Here is a 27,829-nt window from a genome sequence, read left to right on the forward strand (position 1 = left end):
TCATTTAACATCCCGTTTCGAAATATTTCTTCTCGGTTGAAGTCGGCACCCTTGCTAGCCTTGTTTTATTTCATTGGAATGCGTGCAAAATACGAGGCGTGAGGGACGCAGCTGCGACGTTTCCTTTACAAAGCCTGCCATTCAGAGAGATTCTCGAGTAGATTAAGACGAGAGAACTTTTGGGAAAAAAGACTTCACAAATACAGAGACTGATGCGCCGACCAACGTTTTTCTTGCGTTATTAACTTGAAACGAGATCTCTGTAAATCTCATTCCTTAACCTAACTAACGTGAATTTTAGTTCCTGGTCCCTGGATTACGATGTTAAAGTCGTCATGGAATGGAATTAGTAAACACTTTATTAGTTTTCTATCAAATTCTGCAAAAAATAAAATAGTACAACACGATGTTAAGAAGATACACCGTTATCAAATATAAAACACTATCAAGGCGAAAGTTTTCGTTTGAAGTGTTCTTGAGCATGTAAAATGACTCGAAGAAGGGAAATTGGTGGTTTCTTTTTCTCGTCGGTTAAATTGTAGCTGAAATTTTCGTCGAAGATGTATACCGTGGCATTGCATGATGTATGCATAGTGTTAACCGTTGCGGATATCTCGTTAGCGTAAAGGAAGGTTCCGTCTACCAGGTCGGAATATAATATATGAATATGACTGACGTTCGTGTCCGCTGAAGATTCTACTTATAGACTCTTCACCTACGGACACGACGCGTATTAATCGAGTTTCAGATTTTCCAAGCGCGTCCAACGGGACGCGTCACTCCCGCGCCAGCGCATGTCCAATTTATTCACGGAGTTTCAGTGCTAACTCGGTACCTGCCAATTATCTGTTGTACTCGTTACTGTTGTTGCTTACTCGTTCATCGTTAACGCAGTAAATTTGCGGTCCAAGAGTCCACGTCTGGATTCCGTGTTTACCGACGGTTCTATGAAAGAATCATTCGAGTCGCGAACGTTGCATCGCTCTCCACAAACGTTCAAATTTGTTCGGATTCGTTCCTTTTATTAAGCGATGCCGAACCACGTAAACCTGTACCTTTTTGAGTCTTCCACAATATACAATCTTTTGCATTAAAATATCAATAATTAAATACAATGCGCTTCTTTCTATGTCATTTATAAAGTTACTTGTTTTCTTCCTTCGATCCTGTTACTAATACGTGTGCTTGATGTTCCACCTAACGTGTCTTTCATTCATGTATATCGCTCTCTTCTTCTCGTGTTCACGAAATCTTGGTCTTTTCCATAATTTTCGGTTCTTTTTTAATTCCCTAATGTTACTTATTTCTTCACCAAGCATGTCGTTACTTCCCTTTAATACGGTATACATAGTTTGATCGATGTCATTGATTCTTTCAAACTCGCAGCCTTTCTTGTAGGTCGACAGGGATGTCGAAGACGAGGTTGAGGAAGGATACGTGCTTGTTTCTTTCGCGTTCTTTGGGCTTCTTCTCTTCCATCTTTGAATGTTCGTGCAGGAGGAAGACGAGATTGGTTTCTGTTTATGACAGAAAGAGTCCTGCGACATCGCCGTCCAAGAATGGTGTCGCTTGGAGGAGGACAGACTCGACGGGGATGAGAATAGGGATGAACGACCGAATCTTGAGTTTTGTTTATCGTGTTTGAATCGATCTTTAAAATTTATCGCGTACTGAGATTTATAAAGCGGGCACTGACAAGCGACTCGATTGCTAGAGTTCTCGGTGAACTGTGTAGAAGTCGTAGAAGTATTATATGCCGAACGGGTCGAATTTTCGTATTTCGATTCATCAAGGCTTCTTGGCTCGCCGGATCGTTTGTTCTTGAAGAGGACCAAAGTTGGTTTCTCTTTGCATTGCGGAAGCAGCGGTCTGCACTTCACGCAGCGGGTTTCTTGAGCCAAAATGTATTCACGATCAAACAACGAGTCGATGTTCTTCTTTAACTTTGAATTCTCTCGCCGGTAATTGTTCTTCTGCGATTTTGAAGAGTAAGGATTAAATTTCAACGTGTGCGAGCTCGCAGAAAGTATTTTGTATTGCGACTGTAAGGAGTAAGGATTGAATTTCAACGCAGGTTCTTTTTTGGCGGTGTTCCATTGCGAGCCATTGCGATTACGTGCCCTAAACAGATAGAATAAGAGGAATTAAGTACAGCAACTTTTTTTGTAATAACGATAGAATAATAAAAAAAAAAAAATGTACGTATTAAAGATGATGTAACTAACTTTGCGTCGCAAGAACAATTTTCACAACGGAACTTAGACGTTCTTTTGTAATTTATTCCAACTTTTTGCCAAGCGGTAGGAAACGTCGAACCAATTTCAATTTCGCGTTGAAGACATTTTTTTTGACACCTCGAGATCAATTGATGTTTATTCATGGAACGTTTTTTTGAATTGTAATTTTGTTTATGTTTCTCAGAAAGTATTCGTGCATCGTCTGAAAAATTTCCTATGTTTTCAGTGTCAATGTCAGACTCTTGATAGGATTTTGTGTTACTAGATTTGAAGCTCGATTTCAACTCGATACTTTCTGTATCCTTTATGGAATTTAACGAGTGTTTCTTTCTATTTGTAGGAATACATCTTTTTCGTAATTCACGGTACAGAATCGAATCCATGCAATTATCTGTAATAATCGTTTCACTGAAACTGGTGTCACTTTGCGATTGTTTCTTCATTCTTCTCGAATAAGGCTTATACACGTTTGAATCAATATTCTCGATCAATTCTTCATCAGAAAGTACCTCAGTGATTTTACCTAAACTACTTTTCCTTTGCGTTCCAAATGCACTTTGACTAACGTGTTTGGGAGAATATGTTTCATTATCACAGCTGATTTTAACAATTTGTGATTCTGGAATACTCTGCGGAGGAGTTTCATCTAACTTCTTATTGAAACATTGATTTTCTTCATGGATGTTTTCAGATGATCGAAGAGACAAGTCAGACCCGTTGCAATCGACAGATATGCATGAATAATCAATTGATATTTTTTGTTTAGAATCTGCTTCATTAACACATAACTTTGAAGATATTTCTTCTTTTGGGTATCCCATATAGTTTTGCATGTCTTCTGAGCCTACCTCTACTTCAATAGGTTTAACGTCCACGTCTAACACGTTGCAAGAACATTCGTTTATGATTTTTTCCTTACTCTTGTGTACTTGTACAGTCTCTTTTGATTTAGTTAAAATTGCTTCGCGTATTTTGTTATTATTGTTAATAATATCGATTGTGTCAACGTCATTCGTATCGTTCTTCAGTTCACCGTTATTATTTTTATTGTATATTTTCCAACAATTGGAAATAATGTCTTGGGTAACGCGCAGATGTGTGCAAGGTTGTTTGTGTTTTCTTCGTTTCAATAGTTTTTCAGCGCATACAATTCCACTGCAATGGCGGAAGAGACAAGATCTACGGGATCGTTTCCTTCTTACACTTGTCGTTGATTCTGTAAGCTGATTACGTTATCGTTACAATCTTTTTATCCCCAATATTAACGGTATTAATGTACGATTAGCAATGATATTTTTTTATACCTTATCCTTTCGGTTGTGCAATGTTACACAGCACATACAATTTATGGACGATATATCTGCAATAGAAGCAACCACAGAATCATTGATCTATTGTGCAATTAAAATGATCCCCGATCGTAAGACTTACAGCGATTTGCTGGTGAAGTCGAAATTACCATTGTCATGTTTAGGAAGAGCTCTCCCCAGGGTAAATGCAGTCTCCGAGATCCTCACTGGATCGGTCTCCTGAAACCATTTCGTGAACCTCCTATACCCTAAAAATGTAACGGATACCGTCACTTTTAAATACCCAGTGTTACTTACAAGCATCGTCAAGCTTCAGCGAGTTGTATTATTTGTAATAAATAAAGAAATATCCGTACTCACATGTCCATGCGTTTTCTGCAGCCGCAAATATAAAACTTGTTCCGCATTCTATGTAAAAAACGATCAAGAAAATTCGTATATTAATTTAATATTAAGTACATGATAAAATATTATATCGGAGCTTACCCCTCTTTGCAATCACACCTGCCTGGTCGTCTGTGGAGCAGGAATTAGTACTAAGTATTAGAACTTTTGATTATGCCATGCGCATGACACTGTTGGTCATACGATGCGTGATGTCCTTTAGGGTTCCGTCACGGCCGTCTTTGAACGTATGGACAACGAGAAGACTACAATAATACTCCTCCGCGAGGAAATAATTCAAAAACGGTTGCCTTAGAGACCTCGCACGTATGACCAACGTGACCCACTTTTCTCTTTTCTGGCGTAAGAAGTTTCTTATTCTTGCTCTGCAGAGGCAATTATATTCCCTATAACGTGCACAAATATTTCTATTGTTAGTATGTTCCCTTCGTGTTGCTCGAGGTCGGACGATTTACTTACTCTTCTTTCAAGAAGACCACGTAGAAAAAAAGCATACCGGTGAAGCTTGCGATGAACTTCCCCAAGTACAATGCGAAGTTTTTCGTACAATGGGGCATCGTGATGCGTTTAATCGCTAATTGTTCATCGGTCCCGCAGCTGCACAAAGAACGTGAAAATATTAAGTCGATTAAGAAAAATGGAAAAAACATTCTTTGATATTTGTTCGTCGTTGAACAATTGCAGAAAGATTTTCAAAACCATAGTGGCCCACGGCTCTGAACATTTGCAAGACCGAAGAAACGATTGTCACGATTCGATCGATATTCTTTCGGAGAGTATTCGTAACGATTGAAAGTACACTTCCGGTGAAAGAAAAATATATGAAAAAAATATTTTCACGAACCTATCTACGCTTACTAGTTATTAGAGAAGAGATACAATCCTTTTTCGTAAGATGATTTTATCGAAAAGCAAAATGTCACGTTAAAAATGGCAAATAGTCGAGAACAGAATGTCCCTTAACATTGTTTCTCTCTGCACTCTCACCCCTCGATGTATGAAATACCTATAACCGATGAATATCCGTTGTTACGTTTATTCATAAATGACTGAATTACGTTTCACGGTAACTAGCGGTGATGATGTTGTCTCAAATTTCTCGGGGTTAGTTTCGACATACGTCGTCATCGTCTTCGTCGTGTAATATTTCTCCCGTTTGATTTATCGTTCGGATTTCGCGTTACATAACATGTTTGCAACTTCGAGGCCCACGCTCCCGTTTCTCTTCGCCGGTCCTCGCTTGAAAGACGCGCAAGGCCGCGGTGAATTTCAACGAGAGAGACTTCTCGAGACTGTCAAAACGGATTTATTAATTTTCGTACGCCACGGATCGCGGGGATAACGCGAAGAGTTTTTCACACCGCTTGCGGAACAAATGCAAAGTGCCACGATTTGCAAATGTCAGAGCTGTCGGGTCCTCGTGAACGTCGCCTACTTCTGTTACTTGACTTTTGATGGCTTGGAAACGGATCGTTTCTTCGCGATGCAACGTCTTTTAATCGTCAGAAAGTGTCGCAGATCTTTCCTGGTTCCCCCGAGCATCGATGCGTGAAACGATTTCATCCGAAGTAACCCAATGGGTATCATTTCGTGCATTTCACCCTGTACGAACCGGATTATCTGCAATTAAACGATACGATAAACTGGTGAACCATGTAAGAAGACCACGATGTACATATTGTAAAAGAAAATGATGTGTACACCGATACAGAGAGACTGTAGTATTTTTTCACGAAGAATTAACCAATCCTACGGTCCAAGTTCAATCGTTGATCTTGATTATGTCCCCTACGTCTTGGCAGCAATTTTGTAACGAACCTGTGTACAAAATGAGTCATTAATTCATCAAATAAAGACTACTACTACTACTACTACTGCTTAATAATAATAATTAAGAAATTATCCACAAATTTCTTCACTATTCGTATGTCACTGTACAAAAGCTTGATGTATATCCGCATAGACAATAAATAATAATAATAACAATAACAACAACAATAATAATAATAATATTTCCACCGATGATCGAAACTTGTTGTGCATAATTATTGCAGCCTAACGTGCGACATGTTCGAGTAAAGTTTCGCTCTTTCGAGGGACGACGAGAGCCTTTTGGACTTTTTCTCGTGGACGACGAAAGAAGAACCGATCGGGGAAGTTTAAATTTACATCCGCCAGTAGGCACGCGTGAAACGCACCGAGGAATTCGTCCTAATGAGCGTGGAACGAAGGGGTGTCATCTCAGACGTTTCGCTCCCCCGTTTCCCATCGACAACGAACAGCTTTTGCTCGAGGGGTGTTGTCAGTGCGGCAAATATGTTGACAGGTCATTCAACATCTTTCCGTCGTTGGCAGGGACGGTTCCGCTGGAGATGCGTGACCGGAGCTATGTTGCACCTCAGAATATCCATAGCTAAGATTGGTCTTCCCCCTTCTTTCTCTCTCTGTCTCCCTTTCCTCGAGGTTTTTTGTAAAAACGCGGTGCCCTGGGACAAAGGACTCCCAATTTCGTGGGCTATTAACGGAAAGCTGAACAAAGATAAAAAAAAAAACTTGAAAATAAAATTCGCTTTATTTTTGAAAAAAAAAATAGACCATTCCGATGAAGAGATTCGTCGTAGAATTTAACTCGATAATACGGGCCGGTGAACAATTGCGGATTTTGCACTCGAATGTTACGTTTTGTAAAAATGTACGGAACATCGAAGAGAAAACAATGTAATGCATAACTTTTGCTTCGAGAAATTTTGCCCAGTTTTTTATTGATCTATGAGTCAGCAATGATCGAGGAGAACGGACGGTTCGATCGAATCCGAGAACATCTCTACGTTTAAATTCTTCGGGCATGATAATTGCACCGAAATAACTCCAAGTTGCAAGAACATTTTAAACACGGGGACGTGTATGGCCGCCAACCGGAAAGTAAACAAAAATGATCGATTACTTCGCGCGCGGTTAACGAACAACGTAGTTCGCCCCGAGAACGTCATCGAGCGTGACGAGAAGTACGGATCGGTTACGGTTACAACTAAAAATATGATATGCCGGTCGAAGTATCGGAAAGGCGGAAGACAGTGCAATCCCTTTCCCCGCTCCCATTTAGTTCTATCGCGTACTGCAAAAATAGAAGACAGAGAGAGAGAATCTCGTTGGACTAACAACGGTACACACCGCCAGCTGCGGCCACATGGCATTCTTTCTGTGATCTTGCTCTAAGAGCTCGTTAATACGATCCTCTCGGATGTTGCCAACGCGCAGTTAATATTAGTTTCGAGTATGTTTTCTTAACGTATGAGCGTTCTTTCGGGTGGCCGGACTCTTAAGTGCCCTGCCCCCGTAAACTTTATGTTCTACCCTAGGTTTGGATATAAAAATCTATATACTCGAACCGTTGAGGAAACATCGCACGATTTACCGTTTCTCCCTAACAGAGAACACCTTCCCGGGATCCAACCCGATCCACGACAGAGTTGTTCCCGTTCAGAATCTTCGCTTACATCCTTGAGATTACAATGATAATCGTGGTTCTCCGATCACGAAGACTCGATCGGAGACCGAAATACGTTCAATTCGAATCTTTGTTTACATCTCTCACATTAATAACCCTGTCCGTGTACACGTGTAAGATGCAACGACGTAATCGATGCGCCTTCCACGGATATTTTACACGTAAGACGGTCGTTCGCGCGGAATCGAGCGCGATAAATCTCGCTGTTTCGCGTAAAGCGGTTCACTGTGCGTACGCATGTCGGCCGTAGGATCTTGGGCGCGTAAGATCGATACGATCCCGTCACGGGGGTGGCCGGTGGTCAAAGAAGTCGCCGGTTTAACGATGATCTTCGCCCTTTTTCTCGAGGTGATACAACCGGGCGACGAGCAACAAGAAAACACCGGGACGCCGTTGTTGCTCCTCGATTGGCTCACGGTTCACCAGGGTGGCGGGGTTTCATCGCGTTACGGGCCAATCGTGGCGTGTTCCTTCTCTAAAAATAAATTTCGTATCGGTAGGAGGAGATGTGGAGACACCTCCCTCGCCGTTGGAAAAAGATTACCTCTAAGTATATAACTCATTCAACAGTGCGTACTGACCGCTTCATCGGTTAGAGGCTCGCGGACAGCTGCCAAAGAACAATTCGGTAGGGTGTGAGGTACCGGAACGCGGTTCGTTTTCGAATCGTCGGTTTCATCTGCGGCGTGTGTTCGTCGAAACGGTACCGGAGTGTCTCCGGACGGGGAATAACCCGAGTTCGGTGATGTGATCAAGCACGGTATGCCGTACCACGAGGTTCTGCGCGTGATCGTTCCCTCCACGATGATCCCTACGATTCCGTCGTAATTAAATTGCAACGCGTTGAAGGACCACGGAGACGATTTCGAGGCGATTCGCGTAAGAATTCGTGAAATTGATCTAGCCACGATGAAGACCGAGAACGGTAGTAATTCGAGTCACGGTAACTCAAGTATCGAGCAACGTCTGAGAAGTCCGAAGTGCGCGAGATGCAGGAACCACGGTGTGATTTCCGGTCTGAAGGGTCACAAGAGGTCGTGTGCGTGGAAGGATTGTCGTTGCCCGTGTTGTTTGCTGGTGGTCGAGAGACAACGGGTGATGGCGGCCCAGGTCGCGTTGAGGAGGCAACAACAGGCCCAGGGGAACTACTTCGGCGAAAGTGTCTCGACGGTTTGTCACGGACCACCGATGGACACTACCGGTCCACCGTATCTACTCAAAACCGAGCAGGGCCCTCTCTGTCGAAGAACGAAGAATTTCCAACGTCATCAGCTACACTTCACGCAGACCAGCATCAGCGTCACCCAGGGGTTCTACGGATTGAAGACGATCCATGGTTTACCTACAACATGTTAGCGATTAGTAACAAGTTAAAGAATAATAAAAAAAAAAAAGAATATAAAATTATAAGTACGAGTAGATGGATAAGTTCGTTGAATGCTACTTAATGAACGCTTGTAATTTTTATTCTCGGGGGTTCGTTCGAAGTTTTTCGTTTTTTTATTAAAATTTTGCGTAACTCTTTTTCTCCAAGATCGAAGTGTCCTCCCCGTTCTTTGAATTTGTGTTCTCTGGATTAGTCAAGAACGTGGAATTTGGTAGACAAAGCACTCTTTTGTAGATGTTTGCAGGAAATCGTAAAAAAGTAACGCCCGTGTGGCGTCAGCTGTCGTTGATATACACAGAATTTTGGTTTGTTACGATAGAGGAGATTATATTTAACACTCCTTTACCAACAAAGGATGATTCTTAATCATCTTCTCCGTGCTTCTTCGTTGTAGTGTTCGCGTTGCATTCCCTGCGAAATATCCAAGAAAATTAGTCGCACGAATGAATAGTATTTTAGGAGTAGACGGTAACTTTAATAATTTTTTATGAATTGAAAGAATGTTTTTCGTTCCAGTTACCGCAGACGCCCCTTTATTGAACGGATTGTCGCATAATCAAGAATATCGACAAGAATCCGAGGGTTCGAAAAAATTGCAGCCATTTCCGACTACGTATTCCGCAATTCCGTGGTTCGAACATGTAACGGAACCCCGCAAGATGAAGAAAAATTTTAACAATTTTAGTTCCGCTGTGACGGATCTCGACAATATCTCTGCAGCCAAGAATGGATCTTGCTTGGAAAAGAAGTCCACGATTTCATTTAGCGTGGAATCTATCATTGGAACAAAATGATGCGGAACGACTGATTTTACTTAGCACGAGATTGCATTTCATTGTTGTAAATAGGACTCACCTTTATGGTTTGTCCATACTTAATAACTTATGGAATAAAAACATCGAATAGAAAATATACGAGGATTAATTTTTTTTAAATTTATACAAATTGTATTAGACGAATTACCTTCTTATAAAATGTAGTCAATATACTTCTGGAATGTCTTTTTTTAAGTATATGTTTGTATGTTGGTAATTGCATATCACTCTTAAATTAGAAGGCTGCTAATTTGTTGCATATATTTAAAATACATTAATTATTTTACATTAACATCGCGATAAACTTATGTATTACATAATCGTGAATAATTGTATAAAAACTTAAGTATTATATCGCTTTAATTCGTCACCACGATTATTTTAAACGTGTCAAAGATATTTAAATTAATATATTGTTACGTCTTGTCCTACAATCTGTGTATTAAATTAACAAAATAAATATGAACACATACTAAGGAACATACTTTATGAATTCATATGAATTCACACTACCTCAACTGAAGATCTTATATAACAATATAATAATTAATATATAAACCACTGATATTGTTTAGTGTACAAAAGGACACGATAGTGTTTATCACTTATCGTTTTCAAGTGATTCGCTACAACGTTTCATGTATAAATCCATCTCAGAAAAATCAGATAAAGTGGTATGAATTATTTCGCGTAAAATATTTGGCCATTTATTTTCAAGTAATTGTAATTTTTGAATTGCATCTACAGTGATATTGATCAGATTTAACAGATGTACTTTTCCTTTATGTCGCCAAATAAGATCTTCCTATAATTAAAATGAAATTCAGTGAAAGAAAAGATTAAAGTTAGATTAACTATGCACTGTCTATAAACACTGTATTTTCATTATATCACCTGTGTTATACTTCCTTTTCTCCATTGTAATGCTTCTTTGGCAACAACACTCCTGAGGGCTGGATCACTGCTAAGTAAGAATTGTTTGGCAGTAATTTGTTCTCCATTTTGTCTTTGCATTTTTTCTAAATGGAGTCTTTGTACTAAAGGTTGTAGCAAAGACTCTGGCAGTGAACACATTACAATATCGACAAGACCAGCATATTCTTTGTTTGCCAAGTCGATTTCTTCGTTTGTAATCTATATATAAAGTGTATCTTTTAATAAGTAAAATTCATCTACTGATATTTATAATTTGATGTTCTTCTTTTTACAAAATAAGAAATATTTACTTCTTTTCCATTAATAACTTTAAGTCCCCAATGAGCTAAACGAAATATAGCATAGACTTTCCAATCCTTTGATATAATTGGGTTTCCTGTTTCTATATGAATGCTTGTTAATCCCTGTACTTCTGCTAAAGCATTAAGCTGTCCAAGGTAACTGATGTTAGTTTCTTTAAACATAAAGTGTTCTATGTTTGGAAATCTATTTTTTATTTTACATAAAACTTTGGTCACATCATTAAACTGTACATAATTAAATTTAACTACATTAACATCTTCAGCTTTCGAAGAGTCCCATGGTCGATCGATAAAACGTAATGCACCTTGACCATAAACGTTTAAGCATCGACCAACTATTTCTATTAAATAATCTCCTCCTAAAAATTGTTTATTTATAAGTTCACAAATGGATCTGGATATTAGAGTCATTTATTTGTAACAGAAGTTTGCAGTAAATTGTAGTTTGTAATATATCTTTTGAATATTGTTGCTACATACCCTGTTCTCTTTCCTTTGGAGGATTTTGCAATGGAGGTGTACTTTGTGGTGTCAAAGCTCTATATTTAGCTCTAGCAGTTGCCGCTCTATTACTTTTGTAACTCACGATTTTCTTCACTTGAGCACTTTTTACTCTATTCTTATCTTTTTCTGAATTTTTGTACTTTAACAATACGTTTTTAGTAACAGATGATGTACTGGAATCGCTCAACACTGATTTACAACTATCCATGCTGTTAGTTTTAGAACTTAAAGAACAATATCCAGAGGAACCAACACTTGACTTTGATTGGCAATCGCTTAAACTTTGCTGATCATGAAACTTTATATTTTGAGACATTTTTGTTAAATCTTTGTCACCATTTATTAATACTTCAGAAGATTTGAAAACATTAAAACTTTTTCTATCATCTGTTTCGTTAGTAACACTTTCTGATATAGGTGAAGAAACGTTCGAACAACTGAATATTTTATTAGTCATAAATTTATTAATATTACGAGAAGAAATATGATTGCTGGAGTCTAACAGATGAGATTTTAAACAACTTTTCAGATTCTCATTACTTTCGATACATTCTGAATCACTGCTCAATGCACTGTCAGCATCGCTACTGGTTTTTGGTTTTGTCAAGCCTTTACTGCTTTTATCTACTGTTTCATCAAATTTATTATTAATTAAATTATCTACAATAGAACCTAAAATAGGTGGAAGTTTAAACTCTAATGGACATGTTTTAGTTGTATCTTTTAGTCTAAATAAATTATCACTAGAATTACTTCTTTTCTTTATATTTATTTTCGTTGCTTCTATATTTTCATTTATGGAAGTCAAACTTCCAAAACCTTTTGTTTTGACTTTTTCTATGTTTTTGGGTTTCAGTGCATGAAACTTGTTTGTTCTTTGAACTTGCTGTAAACTAATGTTACTTTTTCGAACATTGCATCCATTGTTATCTGCGGAGGAGTTAGAATGACATCTGAGAAGTTCCCAATTTATTTTAGCATTTGATATAATTTCTTCTCGTCGAGCATTCATACAAACTTGTGTGCTCAGGTTTAAAAAAGTGGAATTACTTTGCTCCTTAGTTGTCCTCCAGGCTATAGCAGTTCTTCGAATTTGTTCAGTAATTTGTATAGTAGATAAAAATTGTAAATTAGGTAAATATGACACAAGGAAAGACAAATAGTCTCCATTTAATGTTATTGGATTTCCATCAATTGTTATTTCTCTTAAATGTAATGCTTTTGTAAGACTTCCTATATCTTCGATTCTGAAATAACATTAACAAACAAAGACTTGTTATAAAATACATACTACAGATACCATTGACATATGTTTTGTATGTGATTGTAATAAATTAATAAAATACTTACTTTTGAATGTCATTATTATTTAAATATAATTTTTGTAATTGTGGTGTTTCACCAAAACCTAATAATTTCTTAATTTTATTACGTCTAAGGTTCAATTCTTTCAATGATGTTAAACCTTGAAAATCATGATACCCTATTACTTTAATATTATTACCAGCTAAGTTAAGCACTTTTAAAGTAGCAAGATTATCTAATTCAGATATTTGTAGAATCTGATTTCCATGGAGATCTAACACCTCTAATTTAGAAAGGTGTTTCAAGCCTTCAATCTTTTTTATTCTATTTTTTCCAATCAACAATACTCTCAGATTTTCTAACAACTCAAAATTACAAATTTTTTCAATTTGATTATCGTACAAATCAAGAAATACTAATTTTATTAACTGAGAAAAGTTGCAATTCTCGATTTTTGTAAGAAGATTATGTTGGAGAGATAATAAACGTAATCGTGGTTCTCCAACTATATTTGGAAATGTAGTAAGACCACGTCTGTCGAGACACATTCTATCAGGATCTTTTTCTTTTTCTGCAGCTGTTCTTGTTGCAACAATGGTCTTTCCTTCACTTGTCCATTGTAATGCAACTGTATTAGAACTTTCAACTTTGGCATGTTCTATGTTAAACGGAGAATCTGTTGTGCTATATGTAAAATTTATAAAACTGTTTTGTAGTTTAATAATCCATAAGGATTTATTTATAAATTATTAATTATAATTATTTGGTATATATAAATATACCAAATAAATGTTACCATTACTTTTTAATATGTATTAACTTGTATTAGTTATTAATACCTAAATGAATTATAACAACGTTTAGATAGTTTTGGTGGTACAGGTGCTCCAGGTAAAATTGGCAAAGCAGGTGCAATTGTTAAAAAATGATTGTCCCCCTGAATATTTATGCGAGTTTCTGTTGATTTTCCCTTTATACCTTTTATATCAAAGGCAACTGTCTTTATCTATAACAATAAATAATATTGTTTAAATTATTATTTATTATATCAAAATTGTTTGAACTAAAAAGCAATTGATAGGAATAAATTTCAAATTCCATGTTTGTTCTAACAGGTAGTTATATAATTTAATAAAATTTATATAACTTTAATAAAACTTTAATAAAACTTTAATAAAATTTTATCTATTATAATAATATAATAAAATATATGTAATATATATAATCTAAAAGAATATATTAATAAAAGTACTCTGAATTTGAATTAATTATCATGTGAAAGACATGTATGTATTATTTTATTCATTACATATTTTATTTGTTTTATCAAATACTGTATACGATTTTATATGGTATTTTATGAAAAAGTCGAACCTACCCGCGTCGCTCTATCGCTGCTTATTGGCATTACATAACCGAAACATAAAAATGTAATTAATGTATTGCGCCACAGATTTATGATTTTAATTACAGTCATTTATAGAATACTGATAAATTCATGATACACTTCAAACCTTCCGTTTTTTATTAAATAGTGAGTAAATTAAGTCAAATATAGAACAGACTTTATTGTTTGTCATTGCGCATTTGATCTTGTTACCGTTGTCAACGTTTGAAAGTTGCGCGTCGTGTCATAACTATAGTACGATATTGATACTATATAAGCAATAAATATTTTGTTTAATATTCAAATTTATATTTTTGATTATTAAGTTTTTAAATTAGCATTATTATATATATCAAAACCTCAAATTTGGAAATTTAAATATATAGTATTGTTAGTGAAAAATAAAACATAGAAAAGAATTGAAAAGAAATACAAATTATTGTTTTTGCGAGTAGCAGTATATTTGCTATTGAAGTTAAGATAAATGTGCATATAAATAAAATAAATATTATATTTCATTGTTACTTGATATCCATTAGCCGGATTAAAAGCACGCTAGGGACTTTACAATTTATCAAATTGTGTTTACAAAGTACTATGTCTTTTCTGTCTGCTTTGCGATTGTTTCAATTCAAGGAATGTTTTATTATTCCAGCACAATATGCGATACAAACGAAAAACTATGCGGGTAAATATATTTTCCATCGAATTATTATGTTTATTTATTGTATAGGTTATATTCTTTTCGAAGCAGAGGTTATGTTCTGTACATTCACATTTTTTAACTTTTTCATTTCTAATCTTCCTAATGCATTAATTTTACACAGAAATTATGTTTCTTTTAATCTATTAATTAAAATGTTAACAAACCAGTTATATCGAATAAAATTGTGTCAATTGTTGTAGTTGCAACCGGAAAAAAAGTAATAAAAAAAATGAAGATAGAAAAAGTTCAGTTACCCGTTGAAAAGGATGTTAACAAACTTTTGACTTACGTATGTGGGTCAAACATTTATCAGACAGGAGAGGATGTAAAACTGAAGCCTGATTCTGAATATCCTGATTGGTTATGGACTCTTAGGTTGAAACCAAAAGATTTCTCAGAATTGGATCCAAATACTAAAGAATATTGGAAATATGTACGAAAGCATGGATTGCTACAAAATAATAGAAAAATGAAGCACCGAAGATTCAAGTGATTTTTTCATATATTGTTACAAAATTATGTTAAATAGGTATAAATATATAATATTCCATTTATAAGTATATGTGTACTTGATTACAGACACCCTACAAAGTGATCTTGTACATTTTTAATAGTATAATTGTAATTCTGTTATTAGAATAATAAGTTTAAAATAGTGGAGTTCGATACAGTTTCACTATATATTAATGAATGAATTATTAAAAATTTGTAGAAAATAGAATCTTAACAATTATGTTGGTAAAATATTGACAATGAAGTATATAATCAATCAATTGCATTAATTAAAAATCCGTCCTGTCGTAGCATCTTTTTTTTTCATTTAACAATCGTTAATCAATTATTTCTGTGGTTTAATGATCTGCATTTAAAACAACCATATCTACTGGTGATTATCTACAATGTTCAGTGATCTCATTTGTTAAATTCGTCGAAGAAATATTCATTGTATAACGTTCCGTATAATTCCAAAAAAGTTACTCATTTAATTCCGAAGAATCCGTAGATTATCGGACGATATACGTGGCGCGTGTACGTTCGATAATTCCCCGTGTTATTATACATAAATTAAAAATGTTTAATTCTATCGTAAGTATCCAATATCAAGATATAAAATATTTGACTAATTAGATTACATTTCTGTTCTTAAGGACAGTTTGCTTAAAACATTACAAAATTCTCAAGCTCGCGACACCGTGACTTTATCGATATCGTTGGCAAACGTATCGATCAATTCTTAACACCTTTATCGCACGTTCTTCAAAGTCGCAATACGAAAAGAAACGAGCCCTTTTTTCGTATGTTAACGTTTTATCGATAAAACTACACCATTCTCTGATAAACGCGTAGATTACTATTGATAAGATTACTATTTGTAGTTGGAGAAAGTAAATTTTTCGCGCACAGAGATGAGTTAGTTTGCGGTACTCTAATCTTTCAGTGAAGTATCGTCTATTGCAAAGCCAATATATGAGTAGTATGAGTTGATCAACCTAGTCGATAGACAAGTAGCCGCCTTCGAGCTTGTGACGCATTCAGCTCGTGAAACGTCTGACGGAACCAGAATTTTTTCACCTCGTAACAAGTAACATTTTCCCTTTATATTTATTAATTTCTGTTCGTTTGTATACGTATCACCGTAATCCGTGTACGGTGAACATTGTGTCGAGAGATGCGCGTGCCGTTACGTCGTCGAGATTGTGAAATTGGTATCGCGGTGGAATAACAGATTTACTTGTGATCTCGGGGGTTTTAGAAATTCGATAAATCGTCACTGTGGTGTGCTCGAGAATCTTTCGTTCGACGCGTTGTACAGTGTAGGCCCGGTGTTGCATATAGTACGATATCAGTTACTATCTAACGCGGAATCGTAAATTTTATATGGCCTGAGTGCTTTGCCTTTACTGCACCTTCGTATCGCGCGGAATTGCGACACCCATGCGATGAGGTCCTCGAGGAGAGACACTAGAAGAGCAAATACTCGACGTTAACACGTTGACCACCATGCCAGTTTTCCATACTCGAGGATGTCTGAACGAACGTGAACAAGTAGAAAATTCGATAATTGGTCGATGTACTTTTTACTTTGTAGCATTACCGACGCGAGTAATTACTTAAAGGTTTACGAGTATTTACGTTTCGTGTCTTGTGAGCGTTTTAGAGAATCGTAACTTTGGAGCGCCGGTCACCGATGACCACCGGCGGCGCGTCCAAAGTGTTAACAATGGAACTAGCCAGAGATTCCTCGTGTTTATTCATACGAGGAAAAAGAGGAAGTTACACGTACAAGTACGTTTATGGAGTCTCTGGAGAACTGGAAAAGGTGGAAAATTTTGAATAAATTTCCTCGCGAACGCAGTCGAGTCTGGTGTCAACTTCCGGTAGCCAAGGAAATATTTTCGTTACAGAAGTACTGTGTACCTTGTTCTAACGATTTATCGTGCAAATTTGCAACTCGATTTCGAAGAAACTTTTGCGTTTTCATTCGAGGCAATTGTTAACGGTATCGTTGCAATTTAATAAAATTGTTAACGGTGTGTTACCCCGTTTGGTAGCCGTAACGAAGAGAACGATCTACACGAATGATCTGCACGTCGATTTACGCTCGTTCGATTTACGTCGGACCATGTAGATCGAACACTTCGTGGAAGTGTTGTAATTATGTGCTCAGCTTGTAATACCGATAAAACCTTTTTTCGCTATAGGTAAACTGATACGGGCGATTAATTTTAAATAAAAGGCAACGTACAATTTCGATTGATAATACAAATACTACCGATACGTTTCAGTAAAGATCGACGCCAAGGTAATATTTAACGTTAAACGAAAAACAATTCGTTCCAGTTCTCGAGATCTTACGTTGAACGTTAGTTCGTCTCGCCACGAGGGCCTGCTGTTCGTTCGTGACTGGAGAAACAGTCATTGAGAATAACAAATTTAACAATTTCGCATTCGGAGTTATCGTCGTAGTTATTTGTTGTCGAGGAATATGTTTTATCGCTTCTAGACATTTTTCTCGGAAGGAAAATATTGTCTGAGTGTTTCTGAAAACGCGGGGGCCTTTTATTCAATTAAAGGTTAAAAGCTGCCTGCACATAAAGTCTAAGGTAGATCGGTGTAACGCGAGATAAGCTTCTGACGAATTCAATTTCTTCGAATATTTACGTTCGGTGTTATTCAGTTTCGCAGCGTTCATTTTCGAACTTTTAACATCCGGTTGCTCGACACTGATCCATTTTTTCCGGATAGGGAGATACTTTTCGTTCTAACGCAGTGACGCGCAATCGTTTTGGACCAACGATACACTTTGAATTTGATCAAATTAAAATATGAAAAGAAAGAAAAAAAAGAAAAGAAAAATGTTTGAATTGCTACAATCGTGATACACTTTCGTATCAGTTTCTATTTATCGCGAAAGAAATAATTGTATCGAATGTAACGGTGTCAAGTACGGTTAGAAAAGAGTTATTTATTTAATGGAAATAAAATTCCAGAAACACTGTTATGTACATAAAATATAATTGAGTTCGGTCGTCGAGAATTTTAATATCACCGTTACACTATAGGAATTATACGTTTTCAGATGTACAAGGCAGTACTGTTGATTGTTTTCCTGGCGTTCGTCGCTAACAATGTACAAGCTGATAGTAAGTAATGATTTATCGCCGATAATAGTTGAGTTTTCTTTTTTTTTAACGAGCTAGATAATCCGAACAACCTTCGGACCGTTGATCTTTAAACGGTTGTATCGTCGTAAAAGTCAATCGAACTATAATCTTCGTGGAGTCATTTTAAAGGTCGAAACCTCCCCTTTTCAACGACGCCCTAAAAGTTGCGCATTATTCTCTTCTCACCGTACGCTTTTCGTTTAATGTGGAATAACACTGTAAAAAAGAAAATCGTACTCCGTTCCCGAGGTGGTCGTTCCAAAAAGTAGATTTCGAGCTTCAAATCTACGAGAACGTCAGTCTTGTGAAAAATTGTTTACGCAAGTGTGAGCGGTTTGAAATTTGCAAAAATTTGTTCTGGAAAGAAACCACCTTTTTCAATCACTAAGCGATATAAAAGAATTTTCAGGGAAATTCGATCCAAGCACGTGAAAGCAGAAGGTTCACCCTTTAAAACGACCCCACGAAAATCATCGTACGATTTTTCGCGGAGATACAATCCTTCGAGGATTTCGGTTGCCTCGAACTTTCGAGCGAGGGTGTAGGAAAGTAACTAAAAGACCTAATTTCCCTCGCGCAGAGAAGATCGTTTGCTACTTCGGTAGCTGGGCGATCTACCGGCCTGGATTGGGCAAGATCCATATCTCCGATATCGATCCACGTCTCTGTACTCATCTGATTTACACCTTCGTCGGGATTAGCACTGACGGCGAGGTCAAGATTCTCGATTCGTGGGCCGATCTGGCCAACAATAGTGGTAAAGACGGTTATGGGAAATTCAATGCACTCCGTCAGTTGAGTCCAGGCCTCAAGACGTTGGTCGCCATTGGTGGTTGGAACGAAGGGTCTGTAAAGTACTCCGAAGTCGCAGCCAATCCTGAGATCCGTGCACGATTTGTTGAAAATGTGGTGAAATTCCTGAAGGAGTACAAGTTCGATGGTTTCGACGTCGATTGGGAATACCCTAATCAACGTGGCGGTAAACCAATCGACAAGGACAACTTCGTGTCCCTGTTGAAGGAACTTAGACACGCTTTGGATCAACACGGTTACCTCCTTAGCGTAGCGGCAGGCAGTGCCGAAAAGTCCGCCTCCCTGTCCTACCACATTGCTGAGGTATCACAATACGTTCATTTCATCAATCTGATGACCTACGATTACAACGGTTCCTGGGACAATTTCGTGGGGATTAACGCCCCCCTGTACGCCTCCTCAAAAGACACCGGGAACTCGGCTGAGCTGAACGTGGTAAGATAGATAACCGCTAGAAACGATCTACTGTACACCTATCTTCTTTAGGTTATTTAATCTATCCACCAAACTCCCCTCGTCACATCCCTGAGCTCGACGAACGACCGATGTGACTCGAATATCAATGAAACGACACCGATGTGACGATGGAAGTTTTCTATTCTTCTCCTTCCTTAACGAAACCCTCACAAATGTACCCGTGAAGCTTTTTTTCCGTTTGAAACGATATCATCGTGTTATTTAACAAGTAACGCGAGAAAGATACTATTGCTTAACTACTGTTAAGTTTCTAACTACCGTCCACGTTATCTTCACACCCGCTACCGGGTTCTCTTTGATCCATTGGTCAAATGGAGCTAACTATAGATACTGGCTTGGAGATAGATTAACATTGACAAAAGTGTATCCTGGAATCGCCACAGTAATAACGAAAAATGGTGCCAAGACTTCGTGGGTTTAAATTTAAGAATTTTTCAAAAACATTTAGGAAAAAATGTTCAATGAACGTGCTAGAGTTGTAAAATTAACTTTAGTTGTTCATAACTTTCCAATTTCAGAATGCATCGGTTCGATATTGGTTGTCGCAAGGTGCATCGGCCGAGAAAATTGTGCTTGGTGTGCCCGCGTATGGTAGATCCTTTACTTTGGTGAATCCCGTTAACAACGGGATAGGCGCGTTGAGTAGTGGTCCTGGAAATGCTGGACCTTACACACAACAGGGTGGTACTCTGGGTTACAACGAGATCTGCAGCTACTTGAGTCAGGGTGGTTGGACCGTTGTCCGTGATCAGGAACAACGTGTGCCTTATGCTTACAAAGGCAACCAATGGGTCGGATACGACGATCCTACGTGAGTGTTTGAACACTACTCTCGAAATAATTAACAACAAAAAGATAGTAATCAAAGATAAAAAGAATCGAGATAGCGTAGAAGACAGTTACTTAAAAGATTTAAAATTAGGATACAAGTCTAGCTCATGTCCTATCCCCGATGGAATTGTGTTAAACTCGCGTGAATGAACATCCTTGCAACTGTTGTACGGTAGACCAGTCGATGGTCTACCGTATCATCTTTCTCGATGATTCGAATACGATGAGAGAATTTGTTCGTTATTAAACTCTGGTAATGGCTACCAAATAGTTCTGTAGTTCTCGATCTTCTAATCAGTTAGGGTTATAGACGACACCTATAGGTGCTACTGATATGGAACTTATACACAAACGATTGATTCAGCGGATCGAATGAACCACAAGTGGTTGTGCGTTAATTTTCAGATCTTTGCTAGAGAAGGCTAGGTACATCAACTCCATGGGTCTTGGCGGTGCTATGATGTGGAGCATTGAGACTGACGACTTCCGAGGCACCTGTGGCGAGAAGTATCCACTTTTGAAAGCTTTGAATAGCGTTTTGAGAGACAGTGCAATCGCGTCAAGTCCTTCTGACTCCGATGACACTACTGTAGTGCCACCAGAGGTGGTGGAATCAACGTCAATAAAGCCAACGTCAACTAAACCAACGTCAACACAGCCAGTAACACCATCGAATTTTGTTTGCATACGCGAGGGATACTTCCGGGATCCCCAAGACTGTTCAACGTTCTACTTTTGTCGATTCGTTGAAAACGATTACATGATCTACACGCTTCACTGCCCTAATGGACTTCATTTCGACACATTGTACAATGTTTGCAACTACAAATCGCTTGTTACTAACTGTTGAGTGATCGCACATGATCAAAACTTGTTTACAATTATAAATATATGTATAGTATAATAATAAATGACCATAAATTGAAACTCGTGCCTAGTTTATTTCTTTGATCGTATTTCCGATGAACAGGATACACGAATTGCAATCTGAGCGTTGTTAACCGATTTTCCGTATTTAAATGCGATCTCTATGTTTGTAGAATTTGTAACGTACAGAGTAAAAGTATTCGATTAATTTGGGGATCTACTTTTTGTGTTTATTTTAACGACGTTGATGTTCCTTAATGTTTAGAAATATTAAAGTCCGTTTATTAAATAGTAAGGTCCGTTGTATGCGCATTGAATGTCACCCATGACCACGGCCGCGAATACTTAAAAATATAATATAATGTTTGATTAAGCGCATAGGTATTTATTGAAGATTGTCAAAATGATGATTCAGTATAATTTACCCTTTGCAAACAATATGTTATCACTTTAATAACAAATAGAATAATATTTGACGGTCATATAAGCTTTTGTCTCAATTAGTCATTTCTTTGAGGAGTTACTAACCACTAATTTCTTTGTCAAGTTTTTATTCGCTGGGAGTATAAATACATGCACATGGGTGAACATGATCATTATTGTGCGAAGAGAGTATTCGAAGAGACTGTTCCAAGAGACTATTCGAAGAAATTAGAATTCGATCATCAAGGTAATAAAAACGTCATCAATATCTTAGAACGTTGCAAAACAGTTTTATCGAAAAAATGAAGTTTCGATACTTTGGTCCATAAGTAGCACGTCAAACATTCGTAAGAATGATCAATAAAATAACAATTGTTTCGCGGTAACTTTAATTTTTATCCAATTCTAACAGAACATTGAAAAAAAAAATTGTTTCGCTATTAAAAAAAAAAAAGAAAAATAGAAAGCAAAAAAGAAAGTTATATACGCTTATGTAACAGACATAATCTCGTTCGAAGTAATGCTCCGAGTACTCTATAAAAACGTACCTTTCCAGATGTTCAAAGCAGTAGTTTTGATTGCACTCGTCATGTTCACCTCTAACGGTGGTGTGGCTGCTAGTAAGTATCGATTTATTGCTGATGGTACACGGTATTATCAGCACATTGTATCTACGTATAAGTGGTTCCTGTCTTCTAATCGGTAAAGTGACGATTTAAGTTTCGCCATTACTTAGAAAAAAAAACTCACGTCATCCATCACGATACTTTGTCTTTTCGTTACTTAGAAAGGATCGTTTGCTACTTTGGTAGCTGGGCGGTCTACCGGCCTGGAATAGGTGCTTTCCAACCTACCGACATCGATCCACGGCTCTGTACTCATCTGATCTATGCCTTTGCCGGACTCAACACCGATGGATCTATCAAGGTTCTCGATGCATGGGCTGATCTACCCGACGGTGGTGGTAAAGCTGGTTACAACAAATTCAACGCGCTCCGTCAGTCGAATCCAGCCCTCAAAACGATGATCGCCATCGGTGGTTCGAACCAGGCGTCCAGCACGTTCTCCCAAGTTGCAGCCAATGCAGGCGTCCGTTCCCAATTTGTTCAGAACGTTGTGCAATTTTTACAGAGATACAATTTCGACGGTTTCGACGTTGACTGGGAGTACCCCAATCAACTTGGCGGTCAATACTACGATCAGGACAACTTTGTGTCCCTGTTGAGGGAGCTCAGACAAGCTTTGGACCAACACGGTTACACCCTCAGCGCGGCGGTGGCCGCCGCCCAATCGTCTGCCGCTTTATCTTATCATATTGCTCAAGTGGCGCAATACGTTCACTTTATCAATCTCATGGCGTATGATTTCCATGGTTCCTGGAATAATTACGTGGGCATTAATGCTCCACTGTACGCTTCCTCCGGAGACACTGGATACGCGGCTGAATTGAACGTGGTAAGTAGTCTTCTATGTTTATTTTCTTTCAAGAAGAGTGGAGTCTTGGTCAAATTGAACGTGACGAGTCCTGCTGCTTTATAGTACTGTAAAACGTGCTTTATAGTACTGGTTTATACAATAGTACTTCCGCCCATAATCCTGTAAAGTTAAAGACACGTGTTCCACATATTCGAGACACTTTGTTTCAAAGACTTGTAAGATAACAAATATCGAAGACCTCTGTGAAACAACCTTACGAAGATCTGCTCTTTTTCACCCTTGTTAAATTGAGACTCGATTACTTAATAAACAAAATAGATATTTTTCTGCAACACAATGTCACCAAGATCGAAGAGTTTAGAACATCCGTGATTTAGAATGAGTTCTTACAGGTTGTTCCAATCTTGATACACTTTTCGTTTTAGAATGCAGCGGTTCGATATTGGTTGTCGCAAGGTGCACCGGCCGACAAGATCAACCTTGGAATACCCTCTTATGGTAGATCTTTTACTCTGACGAATCCCGGTAATCACGGATTAGGCGCGCCGAGTAGTGGTGCTGGAACGGCTGGACCTTACACAAGACAGGCTGGTATGCTGGGTTACTATGAGATATGCAGTGACTTGCGTCAGGGTGGTTGGACCGTTGTCCGTGATCAGCAGCAACGTGTGCCTTATGCTTACGAAGGCAACCAGTGGGTCGGATACGATGATCCTACGTGAGTGTTTCGATGTTACTCTCAAGGTGGTTAACAACAAAGCTTTGTCAGTAAAAGATAAAAAGAAGGGTGGTAGCGTAGACGACAGCTATTTAAAAAAGTTAAAATCCAAGTTTGTGGATCATACTGCATATTATATAGTATATCACATTGTATTTCACTGCCTACCGTTTCATCATTCGATGATAAAACGACGAAGAGAGTGCATTAGTTTCATGGCTCTGTTACAATACTTGCCACAGAAGTGACACTTCTACGTTCTAGTGAAATGAGAAAGTAAAAGAAGTCGTCTTGTTTCATTTCTGGCATAGACGACGATCGTTTGGAAATTAGATTTAGAAAGAAAAATTCTAATTTCGATTTCTTTTTCAGATCTGTCAGAGAGAAGGCTAATTATATTAATTCTTTGGGTCTTGGCGGTGCTATGTTATGGACCATCGATACTGACGACTTCCGTGGTAGCTGTGGCCAGAAGTATCCACTCTTGACTGCTTTGAACCAAGCATTGACATAATAATTCTAAGTGATCTCCTCGAAGTGGGCGGATTGGGCTTGATTTTTATTTTGTATTTTATAATTAATGAGTGAATAGATTTAGTATTCCATTCTTTGTAATCGACACGATGTAACTATACCGATAATTATGTATACAATTAGAGAATAAATGAACTTTGTATAATGCACGATGCTTTGTTTTACTACGTTATTATTTAGTGAGGTAATTAATTGAATAATTGATGTTTTATGTAAGTAGTGTAACTACTGCGGCTATGGTTGTTAATCAATTTTCCGAATTTAAATGCAATCTCTATATTTGTACAATTTGTAACGTGCAGAGTAAAAGTATTTGATTAATTTGTTGGTGTACTGTTTGTGTTTATTTTAACGACGTTGATGTTCCTTAATGTTTACAAATATTAAAGTCCCTTGTTTGCGCCTTGAATGTCACCCATGACCACCGCTACAAATGCTCAGAAATATAATGCCTGGTCTGATTAAACGCATAACTGTTTATTGAAGATTGTCGAAATGGTGATTCAGTATAATTTACCCTTCGCAAATAATATGTTATCACTGTAATAACAAATAGAGTAATATTTAACGGCCATATAAGCTTTTGTCTCAGTTAGTCATTTCTTTGAGGAGTCATTAACCACTAATTTCTTTGTCAAGTTAAAATATTCGTTGGTATATTCTAATGAAAACAGATAGAAAGCCAAGGAATATAAATACATGAACACGGGTGAACATGATCATTATCGTGCGAAGAGAGTATTCGAAGAGACTGTTCGAAAAGATTAGAATTTGTACATCAAGGTAATAAAAACGTCATCAATATCCTAGAACGTTGCAAAACAGTTTTATCGAAAAAATGAAATTTCGATACTTTGGTCCATAAGTAGCACGTCAAACATTCGTAAGAATGATCAATAAAATAACAATTGTTTCGCGGTAACTTTAACTTTTATCCAATTCTAACAGAACATTGAGAAAAAAAATTAAAAAATTGTTTCGCTATTAAAAAAAAAAAAAGAAAAATAGGAAGCAAAAAAGAAAGTTATATCCGCTTATGTAACAGACATAATCTCGTTCGAAGTAATGCTCCGAGTACTCTATAAAAACGTACCTTTCCAGATGCTCAAAGCAGTAGTCTTGATTGCACTCGTCATGTTTGCCTCTAACGGTGGTGTGGCTGCTAGTAAGTATCGATTTATTGCTGATGGTACACGGTATTATCAGCATATTGTATCTACGTACAAGTGGTTCCTGTATTCTAATCGGCAAAGTGACGAATCAAGTTTCGTCATTCCTTATCAAAAAAAAAAAAAAAACTCACGTTATCCATCACGATACTTTGTTTTTTCGTTACTTAGAGAGGATCGTTTGCTACTTCGGTAGCTGGGCGGTCTACCGGCCTGGATTAGGTGCTTTCCAACCTAATGACATCGATCCACGGCTCTGTACTCATCTGATCTATAGCTTTACCGGACTCAACACCGATGGAACTATCAAGATTCTCGATCCATGGGCTGATCTAGCCAACGGTGGTGGTAAAGCTGGTTACGACAAGTTCAACGCGCTCCGTCAGTTGAATCCAGCCGTCAAAACAATGATCGCCATCGGTGGTTGGAACGAGGGGTCCACCAAGTACTCCCAAGTTGCAGCCAATGTAGCCCTCCGTGCCCAATTTGTTCAGAACGTTGTGCAATTTCTACAGAAATACAATTTTGACGGTTTCGACGTCGACTGGGAGTACCCCAATCAACGTGGCGGTCAATTATACGATCTAGACAACTATGTGGCCCTGTTGAGGGATCTTAGACAAGCTTTGGACCAACACGGTTACATCCTCAGTGTGGCGGTGGCTGCCGCCGAATCGTCTGCCGCTTTATCTTATCATATTGCTCAAGTGGCGCAATACGTTCACTTTATCAATCTCATGACGTACGATTTCAATGGTTCCTGGAACAATTACGTGGGCTTTAATGCACCACTCTATGCTTCCTCCAGAGATATTGGAGCAGCGGCTAAATTGAACGTGGTAAGTAGTTTTCTATTTTTTTTTTCTTTCAAGAAGAGTGTAGTCTTGGTTAAATTGAACGTGACGAGTCCTGCTGCTTTATAGTACTGTAAAGCATGTTTTATAGTACTGCTTTATACAATACTACTTACACTCATAGTACTGTAAAGTTAAAGACACGTGTTCCACATATTCGAGACACTTTGTTTCAAAGACTTGTAAGATAACAAATATCGAAGACTTCCGTGAAACACTGTTTCGAAGATCTGCTCTTTTTCACCGTTGTTAAATTTAGACTCGATTACTTAATAAACAAAATAGATATTTTTCTGCAACACAATGTCACCAAGATCGAAGAGTTTAGGACATCCGTGATTTAGAATGAGTTCCTACAGATTATTCCAATCTCGATGCATTTCTTGTTTTAGGATGCAGCGGTTCGATATTGGTTGTCGCTAGGTGCACCGGCCGACAAGATCAACCTTGGAATACCCTCTTATGGTAGATCCTTTACTCTGGTGAATCCCGGTGATAACGGATTAGGCGCGTTGTGTAGTGGTCCTGGAATAGCTGGACCTTACACACGAGAAGCTGGTTGTCTGGGTTACAATGAGATATGCAGTAACTTGGGTCAAGGTGGTTGGACAGTTATCCGTGATCTGCAGCAAGGTGTGCCTTATGCTTTTAAAGGCAACCAATGGGTCGGATACGATGATCCTACGTGAGTGTTTCAATATTACTCTCAAGGTGGTTAACAACAAAACGTTGTCAATAAAAGATAAAAAGAAGGGTGCTAGCGTAGACGACATTTATGCAAAAGAGTTAGAATCCAAGTTTATGGATCACGGTGCATAAGTTTCTTGGCTCTGTTACAATACTTGCCGCAGAAGTAACATTTCTACGTTCTAGTGAAATGAGGAAGTAAAAGAAGTCACCTTGTCTCATTTCTAGCATAGACGATGATTGTTTGGAAATTAGATTTAGAAAGAAAAATTCTAATTTCGGTTTCTTTTTCAGATCTGTCAGAGAGAAGGCTAATTATATTAATTCTTTGGGTCTTGGCGGTGCTATGTTATGGAGCATCGAAACTGACGACTTCCGTGGTATCTGTGGCCAGAAGTATCCACTCTTGACTGCTTTGAACCAAGCATTGAGATAAATATTCTAAGTGTATTCTAATTATGTATTCAATTAGACAATAAATAAACTTTGTATCATACACGATGCTTTGTTTTACTATGTTATTATCGACAATTATCTATCCATTTACGAGAG

The 27,829-nt window shown here is 37.7% G+C and overlaps 6 protein-coding genes across 7 annotated transcripts; 5 read left to right on the plus strand and 1 right to left on the minus strand.

Moving 5' to 3' along the window:
• Positions 1–8,064: 8,064 nt before the first annotated feature.
• LOC143145424 (uncharacterized) lies at positions 8,065–10,041 on the plus strand. The gene is made up of 2 exons (XM_076308794.1): positions 8,065–8,811; positions 9,364–10,041. The coding sequence occupies exons 1-2, from the start codon at positions 8,370–8,372 to the stop codon at positions 9,639–9,641; spliced, it is 720 nt and encodes a 239-aa protein (XP_076164909.1). The 5' UTR covers positions 8,065–8,369; the 3' UTR covers positions 9,642–10,041.
• Positions 9,936–14,117, minus strand: LOC143146134 (uncharacterized). The gene is made up of 7 exons (XM_076310144.1): positions 14,088–14,117; positions 13,549–13,715; positions 12,755–13,393; positions 11,381–12,651; positions 10,889–11,259; positions 10,557–10,796; positions 9,936–10,467 (listed from the first exon to the last, which is right to left on the minus strand). The coding sequence occupies exons 1-7, from the start codon at positions 14,115–14,117 to the stop codon at positions 10,264–10,266; spliced, it is 2,922 nt and encodes a 973-aa protein (XP_076166259.1). The 3' UTR covers positions 9,936–10,263.
• A 410-nt stretch (positions 14,118–14,527) lies between these two features.
• On the plus strand, positions 14,528–15,388 carry Mrpl54 (mitochondrial ribosomal protein L54). The gene is made up of 2 exons (XM_076309529.1): positions 14,528–14,784; positions 15,003–15,388. The coding sequence occupies exons 1-2, from the start codon at positions 14,694–14,696 to the stop codon at positions 15,293–15,295; spliced, it is 384 nt and encodes a 127-aa protein (XP_076165644.1). The 5' UTR covers positions 14,528–14,693; the 3' UTR covers positions 15,296–15,388.
• Positions 15,389–16,295: 907 nt separating this feature from the next.
• On the plus strand, positions 16,296–21,468 carry LOC143145439 (chitinase-3-like protein 1). Of its 2 annotated transcripts, none has more exons than XM_076308816.1 (5): positions 16,296–16,384; positions 18,383–18,446; positions 19,048–19,715; positions 20,276–20,568; positions 20,994–21,468. In XM_076308816.1, exons 2-5 carry the CDS (start codon positions 18,383–18,385, stop codon positions 21,436–21,438), a joined length of 1,470 nt encoding a protein of 489 aa, XP_076164931.1. In that variant the 5' UTR covers positions 16,296–16,384; the 3' UTR covers positions 21,439–21,468. The 2 variants fall into 2 exon arrangements, with proteins under 2 accessions (XP_076164931.1, XP_076164932.1); XM_076308817.1 differs by lacking the exon at positions 16,296–16,384 and adding an exon at positions 16,568–16,637.
• A 930-nt stretch (positions 21,469–22,398) lies between these two features.
• Positions 22,399–24,547, plus strand: LOC143146135 (chitotriosidase-1-like). The gene is made up of 4 exons (XM_076310145.1): positions 22,399–22,498; positions 22,615–23,333; positions 23,741–24,033; positions 24,406–24,547. Exons 1-4 carry the CDS (start codon positions 22,399–22,401, stop codon positions 24,545–24,547), a joined length of 1,254 nt encoding a protein of 417 aa, XP_076166260.1.
• Positions 24,548–25,701: 1,154 nt separating this feature from the next.
• On the plus strand, positions 25,702–27,713 carry LOC143146136 (chitotriosidase-1-like). Its single transcript, XM_076310147.1, has 4 exons — positions 25,702–25,732; positions 25,908–26,575; positions 26,983–27,275; positions 27,572–27,713. Exons 1-4 carry the CDS (start codon positions 25,702–25,704, stop codon positions 27,711–27,713), a joined length of 1,134 nt encoding a protein of 377 aa, XP_076166262.1.
• The last annotated feature ends 116 nt before the right edge of the window (positions 27,714–27,829 follow it).

This window comes from Ptiloglossa arizonensis, chromosome 4 (assembly GCF_051014685.1).
Source record: "Ptiloglossa arizonensis isolate GNS036 chromosome 4, iyPtiAriz1_principal, whole genome shotgun sequence".
In the NCBI taxonomy this organism is placed as follows: Eukaryota; Metazoa; Arthropoda; class Insecta; order Hymenoptera; family Colletidae; genus Ptiloglossa; species Ptiloglossa arizonensis.

Excerpts from the sequence above, each read along its gene's own strand:
- LOC143145424 (XM_076308794.1), top strand. The coding sequence starts at position 8,370 with ATGAAGACCGAGAACGGTAGTAATTCGAGTCACGGTAACTCAAGTATC. Across the intron at positions 8,812-9,363 it reads CCATGGTTTACCTACAACAT|TTACCGCAGACGCCCCTTTA; the intron begins GTTAGCGATTAG and ends TTTTCGTTCCAG.
- LOC143146134 (XM_076310144.1), bottom strand. The coding sequence starts at position 14,117 with ATGCCAATAAGCAGCGATAGAGCGACGCGG. Across the intron at positions 13,716-14,087 it reads GCAGCGATAGAGCGACGCGG|ATAAAGACAGTTGCCTTTGA; the intron begins GTAGGTTCGACT and ends TTATTGTTATAG. Across the intron at positions 13,394-13,548 it reads CGTTGTTATAATTCATTTAG|CACAACAGATTCTCCGTTTA; the intron begins GTATTAATAACT and ends TTTTACATATAG.
- Mrpl54 (XM_076309529.1), top strand. The coding sequence starts at position 14,694 with ATGTCTTTTCTGTCTGCTTTGCGATTGTTTCAATTCAAGGAATGTTTT. Across the intron at positions 14,785-15,002 it reads ACAAACGAAAAACTATGCGG|TTGCAACCGGAAAAAAAGTA; the intron begins GTAAATATATTT and ends CAATTGTTGTAG.
- LOC143145439 (XM_076308816.1), top strand. The coding sequence starts at position 18,383 with ATGTACAAGGCAGTACTGTTGATTGTTTTCCTGGCGTTCGTCGCTAAC. Across the intron at positions 18,447-19,047 it reads TAACAATGTACAAGCTGATA|AGAAGATCGTTTGCTACTTC; the intron begins GTAAGTAATGAT and ends TCCCTCGCGCAG. Across the intron at positions 20,569-20,993 it reads GTCGGATACGACGATCCTAC|ATCTTTGCTAGAGAAGGCTA; the intron begins GTGAGTGTTTGA and ends GTTAATTTTCAG.
- LOC143146135 (XM_076310145.1), top strand. The coding sequence starts at position 22,399 with ATGCTCCGAGTACTCTATAAAAACGTACCTTTCCAGATGTTCAAAGCA. Across the intron at positions 23,334-23,740 it reads ACGCGGCTGAATTGAACGTG|AATGCAGCGGTTCGATATTG; the intron begins GTAAGTAGTCTT and ends TTTTCGTTTTAG. Across the intron at positions 24,034-24,405 it reads GTCGGATACGATGATCCTAC|ATCTGTCAGAGAGAAGGCTA; the intron begins GTGAGTGTTTCG and ends TTTCTTTTTCAG.
- LOC143146136 (XM_076310147.1), top strand. The coding sequence starts at position 25,702 with ATGTTTGCCTCTAACGGTGGTGTGGCTGCTA. Across the intron at positions 25,733-25,907 it reads TAACGGTGGTGTGGCTGCTA|AGAGGATCGTTTGCTACTTC; the intron begins GTAAGTATCGAT and ends TTCGTTACTTAG. Across the intron at positions 27,276-27,571 it reads GTCGGATACGATGATCCTAC|ATCTGTCAGAGAGAAGGCTA; the intron begins GTGAGTGTTTCA and ends TTTCTTTTTCAG.